General features: G+C 38.1%; 1 protein-coding gene across 3 annotated transcripts; it reads right to left on the reverse strand.

Annotated features, from left to right (window-relative positions):
* Nucleotides 1–6,219: 6,219 nt before the first annotated feature.
* Npy1r (neuropeptide Y receptor Y1) lies at nt 6,220–14,740 on the reverse strand. Of its 3 annotated transcripts, XM_047550198.1 has the most exons (5): nt 14,598–14,686; nt 14,380–14,486; nt 11,415–11,512; nt 8,430–9,274; nt 6,220–8,325 (listed from the first exon to the last, which is right to left on the reverse strand). In XM_047550198.1, the coding sequence occupies exons 4-5, from the start codon at nt 9,126–9,128 to the stop codon at nt 7,873–7,875; spliced, it is 1,152 nt and encodes a 383-aa protein (XP_047406154.1). In that variant the 5' UTR covers nt 9,129–9,274; nt 11,415–11,512; nt 14,380–14,486; nt 14,598–14,686; the 3' UTR covers nt 6,220–7,872. The 3 variants fall into 3 exon arrangements, with proteins under 3 accessions (XP_047406154.1, XP_047406152.1, XP_047406155.1); XM_047550196.1 differs by lacking the exon at nt 11,415–11,512; XM_047550199.1 differs by lacking the exons at nt 11,415–11,512; nt 14,380–14,486 and having other exon boundaries at nt 14,598–14,740.
* Nucleotides 14,741–15,734: the final 994 nt, after the last annotated feature.

Raw genomic sequence — 15,734 nt, forward strand, 5'->3', positions numbered from 1 at the left:
TTCAGATTTGTAAGAACTTCCAAACTGTCTTCCAAAGTGACCCTAGCATTGTTTATTCTCACCAGCGATGAATGAGAGTTCTCGTTCTGTTTTATCCTCACCAGCATTTAGTATTGCTAGTCTTTTGCATTTTGATCATCTTAATAGGTATGTAGTGGTGTTGTTTATTGTTTTAATTTTCAATTCCCTAATGATATATGATACTGAACAATTTCCATACACTTACTTGACATTTATACAATTTCTTTGAGGAGGTATCTATTCAGGACTTGCTCATATTTTAGTCAAGTTGGTTGTTTTCTTATCACTGTATTTTAAGAATAGTTTGTATGATTAGGTAAAGTCTCCTACTGGATATGACTTCTGAAAATATTTTCCCCAGGGTTATGACTTCTCATTCTCTTGTCAATACCAGAGCAGTTTTTTTTATTTTAATGAAGGCCAGGTTATCAATTATTTCTTTCATGGATCATGCTTTTGGTGACGTATCTAAAATGTCATGGCCATACCCAAGGTCTCCTAGATCTTCTTCTGTTTTATCTTCTAGAGTTTTACAGTTTTGTGTTTTATATTTATATCTATAATTCATTTTAATTTTTGTGATGGATGTAAGATGTGTCCTTAGAATTTTGTTTCTTGCTTCTGAGTGTTCAGTTTTTCTACCACCATTTGTTGAAAACACTGCCTTTACTCCATGGTATCAACTTTTGTTCCTTTGTCAAAGAGGAGTAGTTGACTCGTTATGCTGGTCTGTATCTGGCCTTTATTCTGTTCTGTTGATCAACTTGCCTACTCTTTGACCAATATCACATTGTCTTGGTTACTTAAGATTTACAGTAAGTCTTAAAGTAGGGTGGTGTCAGCCTTCTGATTTTATTCTTCTCTTGTAATAATGTTTTGTCTATTCTGGGGTTTTTGCCTCAACACATGTACTTCAGAGTGTTTTTTAACATCTACAAAATAACTTACAGTGATTTTGTTGGAATTATATCAAATCTATAGATCAAATTGGGAAGAACTGACATTTTTAAAATATTGAGTCTGCCTATCCACAAACATATATATTACAATATAGCTATGCTATGATAGCTATATGTTATAATATATATATGTATATATGTGTGTGTGTATAGCTATTTAACTGTCAATAGTAAAATCTGCAACATGCATTAATCTGAGTCCAACTTCAATAACATTCTACTGCTGCACAGGTAGTGTGAGTACCTGTAATAAGACTAATTCCTGGCTCCCATCACTTGTATTGTTGCTGTCATTCATTTCACTTTTGTTTGAGCATGCATAAGTACACGTGTGTGTGTGTGTGTGTGTGTATGTGTAAATAGATAACTACAGTTATGCATTGCTTAACAACAAGAATGTATTCTAAGAACTGGTCACTAGACTATTTTGTTGTGTAAACATCATAGAGTACTTATTCACATGAACATGAGTTGTGTGAGCCTGCTGCTTGTGTAACAGCATGATATTTAATAGTGAACAGGGTTTTTTGTGTGAATTAGAGTATGCTGTGAAATTATGATAAAAACATAGTAGTAAGTACAAACATCAGTAACATCGTTGTTTGTTACTACCGTTAAGCATTTTGTACTGTACATAATTGTTGTGCTGTACTTTTATAGGGTTGGCAGCACAGTAGGTTTATTTATGCCAGGATTCTGACAAACATGGGAGTAATGCATTGGGTCATGACTTTACAATGGCTACAACATCACTAGAACTAGGAATGAATCACCTCCATCACAATCTTGTGGTACACCATGGTGTATACAACCCATCACTGACCAAAACATTATGCAGCCCATGACTATATACATAATTGAATAAGTTGCTGCTATTAATACTTTGAACAAATTGTTATCAGATCAACAAAGAATAATAAAGATTTTTACTTTACCTTTACTTATTTCTTCTTTGAATTTCTTCCTTCTAAGAGATCTGAGTTTCTAACATATTATTTTCCTTTCCTCTAAAAAAAAATACAAGGCAGGTCTACTGGCAAAAGAATTCCCTGTGTACCTCACTTTTGCAGGATAATTTTCGAGGGTGCAGAATTCTAGTTATTTTCTTTTTCTTCCAACACTTTAAATGTTTTCTTCTCTCCCTTTCTTGTTTTATGGTTTCTTGGAGTAAGTCAAATATAATTTTTACCTTTGTTCTTCTATGGGTATGGTGTTTAATTCCTGCTGACTTCTTTTGGAACTTTTTTCTTTGATTTTTGTTAGTTTGAAAATTATATGCATAGAAATAGCTTTTTTTTAATACTTATCCTGCTTGGTGTTCTCTGAGTTTCCTGAATCTGTGGTTTGGCACTCACATTGATTATTGATTTGGGAAAATTCTCCATTATGAATCAACAGTATTATTTCTTCTTTCCTCTACTCTGGCTTTCCATTCTGCCTATGTCTTGTCTTTTATGGTTGTCCCAGAGTTCTTACATATTCTGTTCTGCTTTTTTCAGTCCTTTATTCTCTTTACTTTTCTGTTTTGGATGTGTCTATTGACATATCACCAGCTCAGAAATTCTTTCCTTAGCTATGTCCACTCTACTAATGAGTAGACTAATGAGTCCCTCAAAGGCCTTTGTTCCTGGTAGAGTTTTATTCTCTAGAATTTCTTTCGATTCTTTCTTGGAATTTCCATCTCTCTCTATTTGCATTTCCCATCTGTTCTTACACACTGCTTCCTTTATCAATTAGAACACTCAGAATGTTAATCACAGTTGTTTCAAATTCCCTGGTAATTCCAACATCCCAGTCTGGTTTTGAAGGTTTCTGCTTCTTCAAATTGTACTTTTTGCCTTTTGGTATGACTTACAATTTTTTCTTGGTAGCTGCACAAGAGGTACTCCGTTAAGGAATTGCTATAAATGGGCCGTTCTTAAAGTGGTGGTAAGATGTGGGGAGAGGGAAACATCCTTTAGTTCTATATTTTGATCTCCAACTTTTAGTGAGCCTCAAACAGTCAACTTCCCAAGTGCTTCTCAGTTTTTTCTCCCTGCTTAGGTGGGGTAGGGTGCTTGGAGGAGGCCATAGTTGGGTAGTTCCCTTCTCCCAGGTCACTTAATACCTAGCAGTTTATATACTCTGATACAATACTTTCTCTTTTGGGCTGACCTTGTTAAGAACACTCTGGCTTATTTAAAAGTGGCTCCTTTCCTCTATCCCTGCCAGAAGTACAATCGGATTGTTTTTCCTTAACACTCTGAAAACTCAGTTGAGTTCCTGAAAGTAAAACTCAGAGTGTAGGAGCCTGACTATGTCCGGGTGGCACTGAAGTTTCAGCTCTCAGATTTGTCCCAGGTTTCCGCACAGGGGTTCCTACGCTGGTGAGTTGATTCTCTGTATTGATTTCTCCTCCATTTAGGGGCAGCAGACTTCCCTGTGACCTCTCTCGAAGATCTAAGAAGAGGTGTTGATTTTTTCAGTTTGTTCAGCTTCTTATTTATTAGAAACAGAGTGGCAACTTCCAAGCTCCTTACTTGCCAGACTAGAAACTGGAAGTTCCTTTTTGGAGTGATGAAAATCCTCTGGAATTAGATAGGGTTGATGGTGGGACAATTTCATGAATATACTTAAAAATCCACTGAATTATATATTTTTTTAAAATAGTAAATTTTATGGTATATCAATTATATCTCATCAATGAAATAATGGAAAAGATTGGCCAGAAAATTGAATGACCCTCACGACTTTCATTATTGATGATAAAGCAAATAGAAGCTTAGGTAGTGCTATTTTGACAAAAGCAGTCCTGCACTAACATGTGGTTGTTGTTTTGCTTTTCAAAGCCTATGTTACAAAACACAGACTATCATGCGATGCTGCTAGGTGACAGAGCAGTTGTAATCCCACCAGTTACTTGGGCTTTAGTGTGCTTTTCTGCTTAAATGAAGTACTGTTCACCTTTAGTCAACAATTTCGACTGCTAACTCTTTTTCTTCTTTCCTAGACAGAATTCAAGATGTAAAAGTCAGGCAGGCAGTAATCCTTGTTATAAAACTATTCACAAATGACAGCTCCCTACCTATGGGTTTGAATAGGAGACCATGCAGCCTCCAAAGAAGAAGCTTAATAAAACTAAATGTGTTCAAATCCCCAGTCACTCACTAGGAAAGTGTTCCCCCAAAATGACTCAGGTCTTGGCTAGAAAACTAGAGAGATGACAGATTTTATATAGCCTAGGGAGAGGGGGAGACGGAGGAAATAAGACCAATGGGAAAGAAGGAACAGATTTACAGTGATAATCCTTGGGTGAAACAGATGTGTGTCTCAATCTGTAACTGTGCCTAAATCACCATGATAGGATTGTATGTTAGATTTCAATTTTTTTAAATCTTTCTGAGATTATTAAGGATTGGAGAAGACATTGACTGTAGATTGGGTCATGAGTAGATCTAGTAGTGTAAGACAGGTGAGGCAGAGGTTGTACGATTAGGGCAGAGGCTGGCACGTGGGGAAGGTTTTCAGTGTGTGCTGATTAAAGATTCAGAAATCAAACTGCCTGGATCTGAAACCTGCCTCTGTGATTTACTAGTTGGGTGATATCAAGACAAGTTATATAACCTCTCATACCTCAGTTTCCTTTTCTATGAAATGAGAAAAAATAACTACTATAGGGTATTTTTCTGAAGAAAGAAAGAACAACGAAAATAAAACCATTGAAGAAATTATACAAGTTACACACACACACATCCACATAACGTGTGGCATGTGTTCACTTCTTAATACACACATAAGTTAATAAGGGAATCATAAGATGAATTAAATCTGGGAAATTGTATTAATTTTTCTTGGTAAATTATGCTGTTATTCTCACTAGCTCAAGAATCTAACATGTTGTTTGATAGATCACAGGAATAAAGAAAGAAAATATGGAGACTGCAATAATTTAAGTATTATTGAGAAACTACCTTAATTCCAGAAGAATACTTGATTACTATGGAAAGAAACCCTGACTATGACCAAAAAAAAAACCTAGTAGTGCCCATAACCTCACTGAATTTCAACATTGAAATGTGAATTTCAATGTTCAAAGGCCAATCTTACCCCTACAACCTCAGCTTAAGCCTGCCTCTCTTTGCCTCTTTTACTTGTGTGGATAAGTATTTTCATTGTCAAAGTATCTCATTTATTTATATATGGTATGTACTTACAATATGATATTTACTTTTATTTCTTTGGAAATTTTGTGAAATACAAAAAGGGAATGAGACCATTCAGTTAGCAAAAAAGAAACAAAATTAATATGAATAATCAACAACTATCTAATTCAGAAGTGGATTATGGATACATGTAATCATCTTGGCCACTTTCAACTGTTCTACATCATTCCATTCTTTTTTCCATTAGGGTATTGTTAAATCCTTGTCATGTAACTTGTGAAGAGGTGGGAAAATATTTTCTAAAATTATATCATAAATATAGCTTTGTTACTAATTTAATAGCACTGAACAGATCTGGCTTTGATTCCTACTTCATGTATTTCTTAGCTCAGATCAATATTTCAACTTGAACTTTGATTTTTCTCTTATGTGAAATGGCAATAATATCAACCACTGGATACAACAGTACCTTACTAACAAAGTTTAAAAATTCTAGCAGTTACAATTTTTTTCAAAATCTGTATAAGCTATAAGTATGATCTTCTACTACATTAAAACGTAATATTTGTTCTTGGATTTAAGAGAAACCAATGATTCCATAGTTTGTGTTTAATGTGATCATTTATTCCTTCTTGCACTGGTGCTGATCCTAGACTTAACTATTTACTCATTGTCATCTTTGGATAAAATAGAATTTACTATTCAGTTCATTATTTATGTAAAACTGAGGAATCAGCAGCTTACGCAACTGAGTGGGAATCCTTGAAATGGCCATCTCAGCAGATGTGCTGACAAAGAAGCACCTACATATGAAGACTTTCCCAAGCAGCAATTTGTTTCTATGGTACCTAAGTAGAGAAAGTCAGAATTAGTCCCTGAAAGCAGAAAAATATCAAGTAGTTAAGAATCCCATGTTTAGGTAAGAGAAGGTAATAATGTTTTCCAGCAAACAGAGTTGGTTAGAATTGTTTTTTTCTTTATTCATGTAACTAAATGACATTCTTAGGCTATGATTTAATTTCATATTAACATTCCATGTAAAAAGTTAGATATTTGACTTACAAGGCTGATGACACAGGTTTCCAAGATCTACTTTTGCTTCATTGAGGAATGAAAATAATACAGTAGAAGAGAAAACACTTTCTTGGTAAAGAGGAATTTATGAAGAAAGTTTTCAAGAAAACATCTGGATGAGAATTCAATATGATCATAAATGGGAGGGGAGGAAGAAAATTTGGTCATTCATTCGCTTTAGAAATACTTTTGGAGAAACTTCTAGGTACTTGACCCTGTGCCATATGCACTGGGAACAGTCACATTAGATAGTCCTTGCCTTCAAGAAACTTGAAGTCATCCAGCAAGGCAGGGTAACTTGGCCATAAGTGGTTCTTCCAGAGTAGAAAATGTCTCATTTAGCAAACTGAAACTGGGGCAGTGGGGACACCATGGGAGTGGTCATGACAGGAGAAAAAATAAACGAAGCTGAAGACAGAAACAAAAGACTCCTCAGGAAAAGCAAAAACAAGTTTAATAGAGAAAGTGTTTGCCCTTCTTTTAAATAAAACACATTTAATACTTTGTATAATACATTGAAAATATGACTTGTTCTTCAAAATGTCTTTTCTCCAAATGATTCTGAGGCTCAACCATGATCACAAGATACATGAAACTAAATATATCAAGGAGACACAATTACTCAGTACTCTATGTAGTGCATGATTTATAAACTCCACAAGTCACACAGTTTATACAAGTTAACATGGGCTATATGAAGTGGTTAAGTATTTATCCCTGCTAGCTAAAGTGAATATCCTTTTAACATTGTCCCTTGTTGTCCTCTGCTTTGAAAGATGAATAGTGAAATTTAAAAGTGAGTGAATAGGCACTGCTGTGAAGAAAATACATTGTAAGCTGGAAATGCCTTTTGAATTATATGTTTATGCCTGAAAGCTTGAAAAACACTGAACAATCTGTAAGGGATGTAAAAGCTCTTCACTATCAATTCAAATGAATATAATTTAATTATTCGTAGCAATGTGAATTTACTTATTAAACTAATTACTCTGAAATGCTTTGGTTGGCAGGTTCCAAAATAGTTTTGAAATTAGGGAACTATTTACCCACTGATTCTTGTGGATGGTCCAAGTCCCTATGATATTCACAGCTGAAAAGCATTTTGTGCGTTCTCATCTTAATTTAAGTGATACTTCATTAGGAGGAGCAAATTAAGTCCTCTCTTTAAAAAAAAAAAAAGGTAAAAAAAGCAGATCACTTCTGAACAATTTCACACTCTCTTTTGGTTCAACATCCTCAATGTAGATTTGCATGCTGTCACCTCTGCGACAGACTAAAATGACACCTGTCATTAAACGAGGGTGGCCCAATCTACTGACAGTCAGGATGGTACAATGTAATGAGTGTGTCAGTCTTAAGTTGGTTTAGAGAGAAATTTCAAAGAAATTTCATTCCAATAAATATAGTCTAAAAGTTGTTAAATGCATAATTCCACAAAAAGCACTTGAAGAAAGTCTGGTCAAAATAATTACCAGGAGATGCCAAAACCCATACATTTTTGTTCCAAATGTCATTGCGACAACCATAACAAAAGCAATACAAGGCAATACAGGAAAATCTCAGTCTTTCTTAAGTGACTTCGATTCCATTCCATGGAGAACAGGTAATGAGAATACATGTCTTGTTACACTTGCTTTTAAACATATGTCTTCTGGGACCATAAGCTCCAAGCAGTGTCAGATCTTTTCATTATCATCATTATGGATTTTTTTAAATGCGACTGGGCTTGCTTGTTTCAAAGAAGTCTTAGAAACATCCGTGTGCATGGTGGACATGGCTATTGTCTCATAGTCATCATCCCGAGACCGGAAATCACAAAAGTTAAAGAAGAACTGCAAGTCTCTCTGGAAGTTTTTGTTCAGGAATCCATAAAATACAGGGTTGACACAGGTGGATATCATGGCGGTGAGGTGGCAGAGCAGGAATAACAGATTGTGGTTGCACGTGGCAATGATCTGATGATTCCAATCAAACACGGTGTTAAAGATGGTGAGAGGCAGCCAGCAGACTGCAAATGCCACCACAATGGACAGCAACATGATGTTGATTCTTTTGCTTTCACTCGACCTGTATTTATTGTCTCTCATCTTGTCCATCATGTTGTTTCTCCTTTTCAAGCGAATGTATATCTGTAAAGGAGCAAAGAATGAGTTCAACAGAACCACTTGTTTAATGAGGGATTTCTGTGCAAAGAAGGAAAAAGGGAAATGAAAGGGAGGCGAGATTTTCTTACCTTGAAGTAGCATATGAATATAAAGCAGAGTGGGCCAAAGTACTGCAGCACCAAGAGGAGAGTCGTGTAAGACAACCTATGAGAGTACGAGGGAAATTTATCAAAGCACACGTACTTGTCTTTGAATGCATCGAGCGTTACGTTTTGAAATGGCTCATCGGTCAGGACTTGATAGATCAGGAAGGGCAGAGAAGAAGCCACAGCAAGGACCCAAATGACAGCAATACCTATGTAAGCATGTCTGTTACTTGGTCTCCACCCTCGTGGGTTGATGATCAGCTGATGGCGTTCCACAGCGATGAGAACCAGAGAGAAAATGGACACCGTGATGGACACGCATTGCACGAAAGGATTCAACTTGCACATTGTCTCACCAAAGACCCAGTGGTCCATTAGCGTGTAGACAAATGTGAAGGGGAGACACATGATGGCCACAAGCAAGTCTGAGAAGGAAAGGTTCACAATCAGGATGTTGGTGACATTCCTCATCTCCTTCTGTTTCAAGATGATTATGATCAAAGCCAGGTTTCCAGAGACCCCGAGAATGATCACAGCTCCATAAGCAAGGGCTAAGGTAAATATCACAGCCAAGGGCAAGTGACAATCATCGTTTTCAAAAGCCAAAAATGGGGCACTCTCCTCTGACAGATTGTAGTGCACCGAATGATTTTCAACCTGAGAAAGTAATGTTGAATTCATTTTGATTGCTTTTGTTTTTAGAGATTACACAAGAGGACAGTACATATCTTCAAAGCAGGTCAACTGCTCAGTTTATTCTTATGCCCCATATTGGAATCCATTTACCACAATTATTCTGAATTCTTCATTCCCTTGAACTGAACAATCTGTAAAGAGAAAATGATCAATTGCATTACAGATTTTATTGAGGGCAGTCAAAATGAATTCTGACTCATAGAACTCTTTAATATGAAGACACTGAAATAAATAAACAAAATGTGATTTCGTACATATGTTTTTAAAGTAGCAGAGGCCAAGCAGACATTTGCATTTTTAAAAATCCAGAAATATTTTTAACTGGACTTGGTTATACATTGAATGTCAGTGAACTACAAGTTAGTAAGGTGTATATGAATTTCATGCCTCCAAAAATTTTATACAAATACTGTCAGCACACTCTGAAACATAGTAAGAATGCAGATGTGTAACAACTTAATGTACAGATTAAAACAAAAAACACGAATGAGTAAAGCAAAATAACAACAAAAATACATAGTTTTTTCCTCCTACTATAGAAATGAATGAAACAGTGTAGAGATCTAGAGTAGCAATAACTCAACATATATTGGACTGCTTTTTATGGCAGAATTTATTTAGCACAAGTATATTCAAAAGGAGATGATTAATACAGTGAAACTTTACCATATGAGGACTGTAGAAAGACCAAATGATGTTTAATCTAGAAAAATAATGGTAGAGATGTCATTTCACATTTTACTGGTGATCTGCAGAAGTCAGGGAACCAGGCTTAGAATATTATGTCTAACTATATAAGCTAGAAGTAGGACAAAGGAATGCTGCTATTTTTTTTAAAAAATCACATCATTATGAGAAACAAAAGTTTAATCAAATGAAATAAACCATCTATAAAAGCAGCAGGTACTCCAAGCATAAAAGCTTATAGCTACTACATGTAAGGCCACTTTGAGAAGTTCTTGCATTGTGCAGGATACTCTGAACCTCTATGTTTATTAATATATCAGAAGCTTTCAAACAATTTCTAAGGTTTTATCCATGTAAATATCCCCCTTCCCTACAAGACTTTGTGTCTCCAGAGCAAGAGTCTAGCTATTGGTGGTAATATTATCTGTAATCACACTATTCTTCTTAAGAATTCAAAAGGCAGAGAAAATGACTGGTTAATGTCAGTTGGAATGTGAGAACAAACCTTGAAGAAGCAGCCAATCACCTGTGGTAGAAATATTCTTTTCTTCTTAACAAGACAAATCACAGACAATAGTCTGGTAGAGGTTCAAAGTTATTTTTTTTAATTCCTGATTTCCTCTAGATTACTAAATAAATTTCTAAGGTGAGATTTCTTTGCTTAACTAACAGATCTTTATGCCTGTGTTGAGAAACTGAATTGCATTTCTTTCTTACATAAGAACAATAAAGAATATTTTGTAAATGTACTTCCATTGAAAGATAAATAAGAAATCTAATGTATAAAAATGTATTTGCCTTTTATATGATGTCTCTAGTAAAACTTTCATTTGGTGCTTTTGTTGTGTAGAGTATGGGGTGTTTTCTATTATGAAACTGCAACTTGGCCTTCTAAAACTGAAGAAGATAAAATAAAGGTTGCCATCACTAAGTGAAAAGAAACCATCAAGGCATGGTAATGGAATAATTTTGCAGGTGGATGTCATGAAAGATATGGCTCTCTCTCCCTCTATGCAACAACCTATTATTTAAGAGGTCATCACACTTTTTTCCTCTTGAGAATCCCAAAAGCAGTGAGAAGGACCACTTAATGCCATTTAGAATGAGAGGACAAGTCTGGAAGAAGCAGGTGATAATTTTAGAGTAGTTTTGAAATCTCTTATTTCTTAGAGAATTCAAGAATACTTAGCATCATATTTCGTATTCAGGTTACTATAGAGATAGTTAACATTGCTTATCAGTTTTGAATTTTCATTATTTAAAGTAACACTTGCACAGTAGCAAAGCATGTCCTTAAAAAATGGTGTTTCTCATGGCTCCCTGTCTCCAAGTTCCACCATGAATGAGGATATTGGCATGAGAGTCAGGAGGTGTGGACTATTGAGTATATTCCTAAGCCTGGCAGTTAAAGACCTCTAAGTTACGCCTTCCTTCCACTCTTTTCTCTCATAATCCTAATGTGAATGCTCTGTTGTGGGTAGGCCAGATTATTCAGTCTCTCAAATATAACTCTGCCTTCACATATAGTTCTACCATTCCTCTTTTTGGGTGTTGTCTCTCACCATCAATCCAAATTCTACTCACCCTTCAAAGCACCATTTAGTCCCTTGAAGACTTAGTTGGTGCCCATCCATTTCAGTATAACATCTTTGAGGGTAGACATGATGCATGCTTCATAGTACCTTGAAATATTAGATTTAGAATGAAAATAGGTTGACTGGTAGAGTAGATGCAGAGCTGGAATGGTAGGTTTTTTGTGTAAATTAATCTTACAGCAATGGCTCAATCTATCATCATCCTTTTACACACAAAATGAATGTTAGTGACAACAGACATTCTGTTAGGTCAAGTACAAAGTAGAGAATGTTACACTGTATAAAAAAGGAATTGTTTGTGAAAGAGCTTTCATTTTTCCAATGAATATTTGTTTACTACTTATGTTGCCAGGTATGGATTTTGTAGGGAGAACAATGATCCTTTCATTGCACTTCAAATCTTGTGGACAGAGAAAGATAAAAATAAATTAATAAAAGGTATAGTACGCTAGATGATAATAAGTGCTATGGAGAACAATAGATCGGAGAAGGGAGAGTGAGATTGTCAGAAATTAAAATTTATTCCTGGGTGGTAGGAAAAGATCTCTGACTGCTTAAGAAAATGGCAGGAGAATTAAGACCTAAGAGAGGCAAGTAAGGAAGACATGTAGATATCTCAGGGACATTTAAGAAGGGAAAGAGAAGAAGTAGAGAAATTTGTTAAGGGGCTAGTCTAATAATCTAGGCAGGAGGTTATGGGAGGTTGAAGGTGTTTGAAGTAGACAGGAAAAATAAATTTTATATCTGCTGGCTTACTTTGACAATTACAGGAATTTGTGCAAGCACTTATTGAATTATTTCAATCTACGGGCTACGAAGGAACTTCTTACTGATGAGTTTAAGTAAATATACTGAAATGCTACTCAGATACCTTTGAAATTATATTTGATATACATGCCCTACAAGGAAGAGAAGTTTTCCTACTCAGTAGGAGCTAATTTAGCCATACGGAAAATGAAAACTTTATTTCTTTTAAAAGTGTTTCCAAGCTTCTTCTGTTAAGTGCAGGGTTGGCAGTCATTCCATTTGGGTAAATAAGTTTGTATTGGATAACATTTGTATTTTGTTTACCTTAGTATCATTTCAAGAAAAAATAATTTTTAGAAAATAACAGTACTAAAAGAGAGTTTAGATGACTCATCTTTGTAAATGTAAACAATACATTAACTATTAAAATATATATTTATAAAATAAGCTACAGAACTACAGACATTGCAAAAATTAGCAGCTGTTAAATTTGGCTGTCATATACCTTTAAAGGCCAAATAGAGACCTACAAATCTCACCACTTCGCATATTAGGCCCCTCACAGGGGGAAATTCCCTTATCCTTCTTTTCAAATAAAACGCTGGCCTTTCACAGCCTGCTATTCACAGTGCTGTTCCCACCTGAAAATACTGCTGTCCCGGCAACCTAGTGCAGAAGTATTTCAAATACCCGGGATTGTCTGTTCATCTCAATTGTTTTGGAAAAGAAATGTCGGTTGTGTTACACACAGTCCCTGAAAGTTACTGCTGGCTTATCTAAACAAATTACATAATTCTCCGTGCCTTTCCTGAGAGGGGAGAGGGCTTGTTACCAGGCAGCTGCCCTAAGACAGTCAGGAAAGACTAATATTAGGTAGTAACCAGGAAGAGCACTCAGTCTTCAGGCACCGGCTGGGAACTGGGTCCAAGAGCTGTCTCTTCTCTCTTGTTTCACCAGATAGAACCTGCTCGGGTTCTTGGGACAGAGGGCTACCGTTTTCAAGTCCAGTGCTGAGAGGCGAGCTCTACACTTGCCCCTGCCTATGTGCCAACCCAGAGCAATGCTTTCTCAGAGGATCCAGGGGGGCACGGCAAATTACAAGGCGCTCAAAAAAAAAAAAAAAAAAAAAAGTGGAACATAGAAACTGTAGACATATACTCCCTCTCCACGCTCTCTCACCTCTCCTCAGGGTTTTCCTGTGTTCCAGAAGTTACCAAAGAATGAAATGGGGTATGATCAAAATTTCTGTGGCAGGCTAAACCGCCCGCCCTTTTCATATTGTGTAACTAGGCGAATTGCCTGGATTTCATTCCTGACCCCCCCCCCCCCCCACACACACACCACAGCCCAAACCCTAAGTCGTTTCTCTCCTTAGCCCAATATCCATCCTTAAAACGTTCTCATCTCTCCATTCCATCTGGAGACCAACGGGACACTTACTAAGCCACCTCCACTTGAGTCCATCCTTCATCTCCTAACCCAGCGTGTTTGCTCATTACCGGTCTAGGAGAAAGAGCTGAAGAGTTCCGCGATTAAAACTCCGAAATATGAGGACAGGGCTCAGGGCTACCAGAGTGCAGCGACAGGCTGAAGGGCCCACTAGCGGGGGATCCAGGCTCCATTCCAGTCCAGACAAGTGGGGAAAGGGCCGGGGTCCGCGCCCCAGGGGCCAGCAGAGACCAGCGGGACCAGTGCTTCGGGACAGGGGCGAAGGTGCACGCCTGGCGGAGTCCACCCTGTTCAACGGGTCCCAGCCGGTTCTCCAAGGAAACCGCACAGCCGCCCCCCGGCAGCGGATCTAGCCAGCTCCGGGGAAAGGCGCGAGCTGCGGGAGGTGCGGGGAGACCTACCAGGGTCCTTCCCGCTCCCTCGCCTTCTTATGGGAGCCGGGGGAGAGGAAAACTTGGATCCCGGTCCAGAGGTCCCGGCAGCAGGGCGCGGGGATGCGCGAACACGGGCTAAGGCGCGCTCTCCCCGGCCAGCGCCGGCCCCAAGCCCTTCGCAGGAGTCCGGGAGCCGTGCGGCAATCGGGAGCATCCTGCCACCTGCCCGCGCCGGGCACCAAAGCTAGAGGCGGACGCTGCGCCGCACCTCGGTCCCGCACAACCAGTTTCCAGCACTCGCATCCCTGTCCTTCCTCTCATCCTTCGCCCGGTCAAGGAGAGATTTCTCCAAAGTCCTTTAAAAAGCGTAAACTTGAAACTTACCCTCTTTTGAATGCGCCTCTGTTTGCTAAAGCGGGAAGGGTGTCATGGAAAGGTGCAGAGGGGAGGAAAGATCCTCTGGTATTTCTCCTGCTCAGATCTAAAGATTGCTGAAGAGAGGAAGAGACGCCCCCTTAAAGCCGAACTCCACCTCATCCCGGATCACGTGACGCGCCCCGCGAAGCGCGCCAGCGGCTCCCCCACGGTCCCCCACTCCTCACCTTGGATAGACACCTCGAGGGTGCGTTGCCTAGAAATTCTGCAGAGAAAGACAATTAAACCTAAACACACATCGTCAGACACAGACGCACCGTGCAGAGAGGGCAGTGAGCCCTCATCCCCGCACAGTCCTTGACTCCAAGATGGCAAGGCAATTTTACCAGGCTTTTCAAAAGTCAATGCCACCGTGATTTCTTTTGTTTGCAGGTCAGTGCCATCTTGTGGCCGAAATCGTACTTGGCCTGAAAGCGCGAGCGTAGAGCTCAGCTCCAGAGCGAAAGGACTGGTTATTTACGGGAAGAGGAAACGTGTAATTGGCTGCAAGGACGCCACTAATATGTTTTTTACTTTCTTTTGTGACGCTCGAATATTTCTCACGCTGGTACCCAAAAGTTATTTTCTTCAGGTTATAAGTGAACAAAAAGAAGAACTTTAAAAGGCCCAAGTAGCAAATCTTGGATGAGAGTCTGGCTTTTTAACCTCCTTCCTTTCTATTGAGAAAATAATACATTGAGTAGATTTGTTCCCAGCGCCTAGCTGCTTTTTATAGTTTTGGGGCGGGGGCACCATGAAGCGAACATTTCCCTTGTGGTCAAAAAGAGTCAATGCAATGTCCTCGATGCTTAGTCTATGACAGTAAGGAACATCATGAAGAAAGGAAGGTACACAGAGGACCTGGATGGTGCAAATTCATCGCGGTGTTGATGGTTCAGGTTAACTACTTGCACCAGTCTCAGATGTTTTGCAAGTGTCTATTCTAGTTCTGAAAGTCAAGGTTGTATAATAAAGACGCTCACACACACATGGTTTACTGACACAGACGACTGGAATGTCTTCCAAATCAAACTCAAAAAATTAAACGCCTTTCCAATAAAGATACAAGCATTGCCTAAAATATGCTTCGCCTTCTGTCTTCAAACTAAAAGCAAAGTAAATTTCAAAACAGATGAGATCACCTGAACTTTACAGTGTTTGAAATGTTTTCTTTTTCTGATGGTCGACTGAATAAAAATTATTTGAAACAATATAAACTCATTCATTTATATAGATAATGATGTACACAATCTCTGGGGATTTTTTTTTCCCTCAGAAAAGCTTTCTGAAGTATTTGTCACTAGACCCATTTTTCTATAGTTGGA

Source organism: Sciurus carolinensis, chromosome 4, assembly GCF_902686445.1.
Source record: "Sciurus carolinensis chromosome 4, mSciCar1.2, whole genome shotgun sequence".
Lineage (NCBI taxonomy): Eukaryota > Metazoa > Chordata > Mammalia > Rodentia > Sciuridae > Sciurus > Sciurus carolinensis.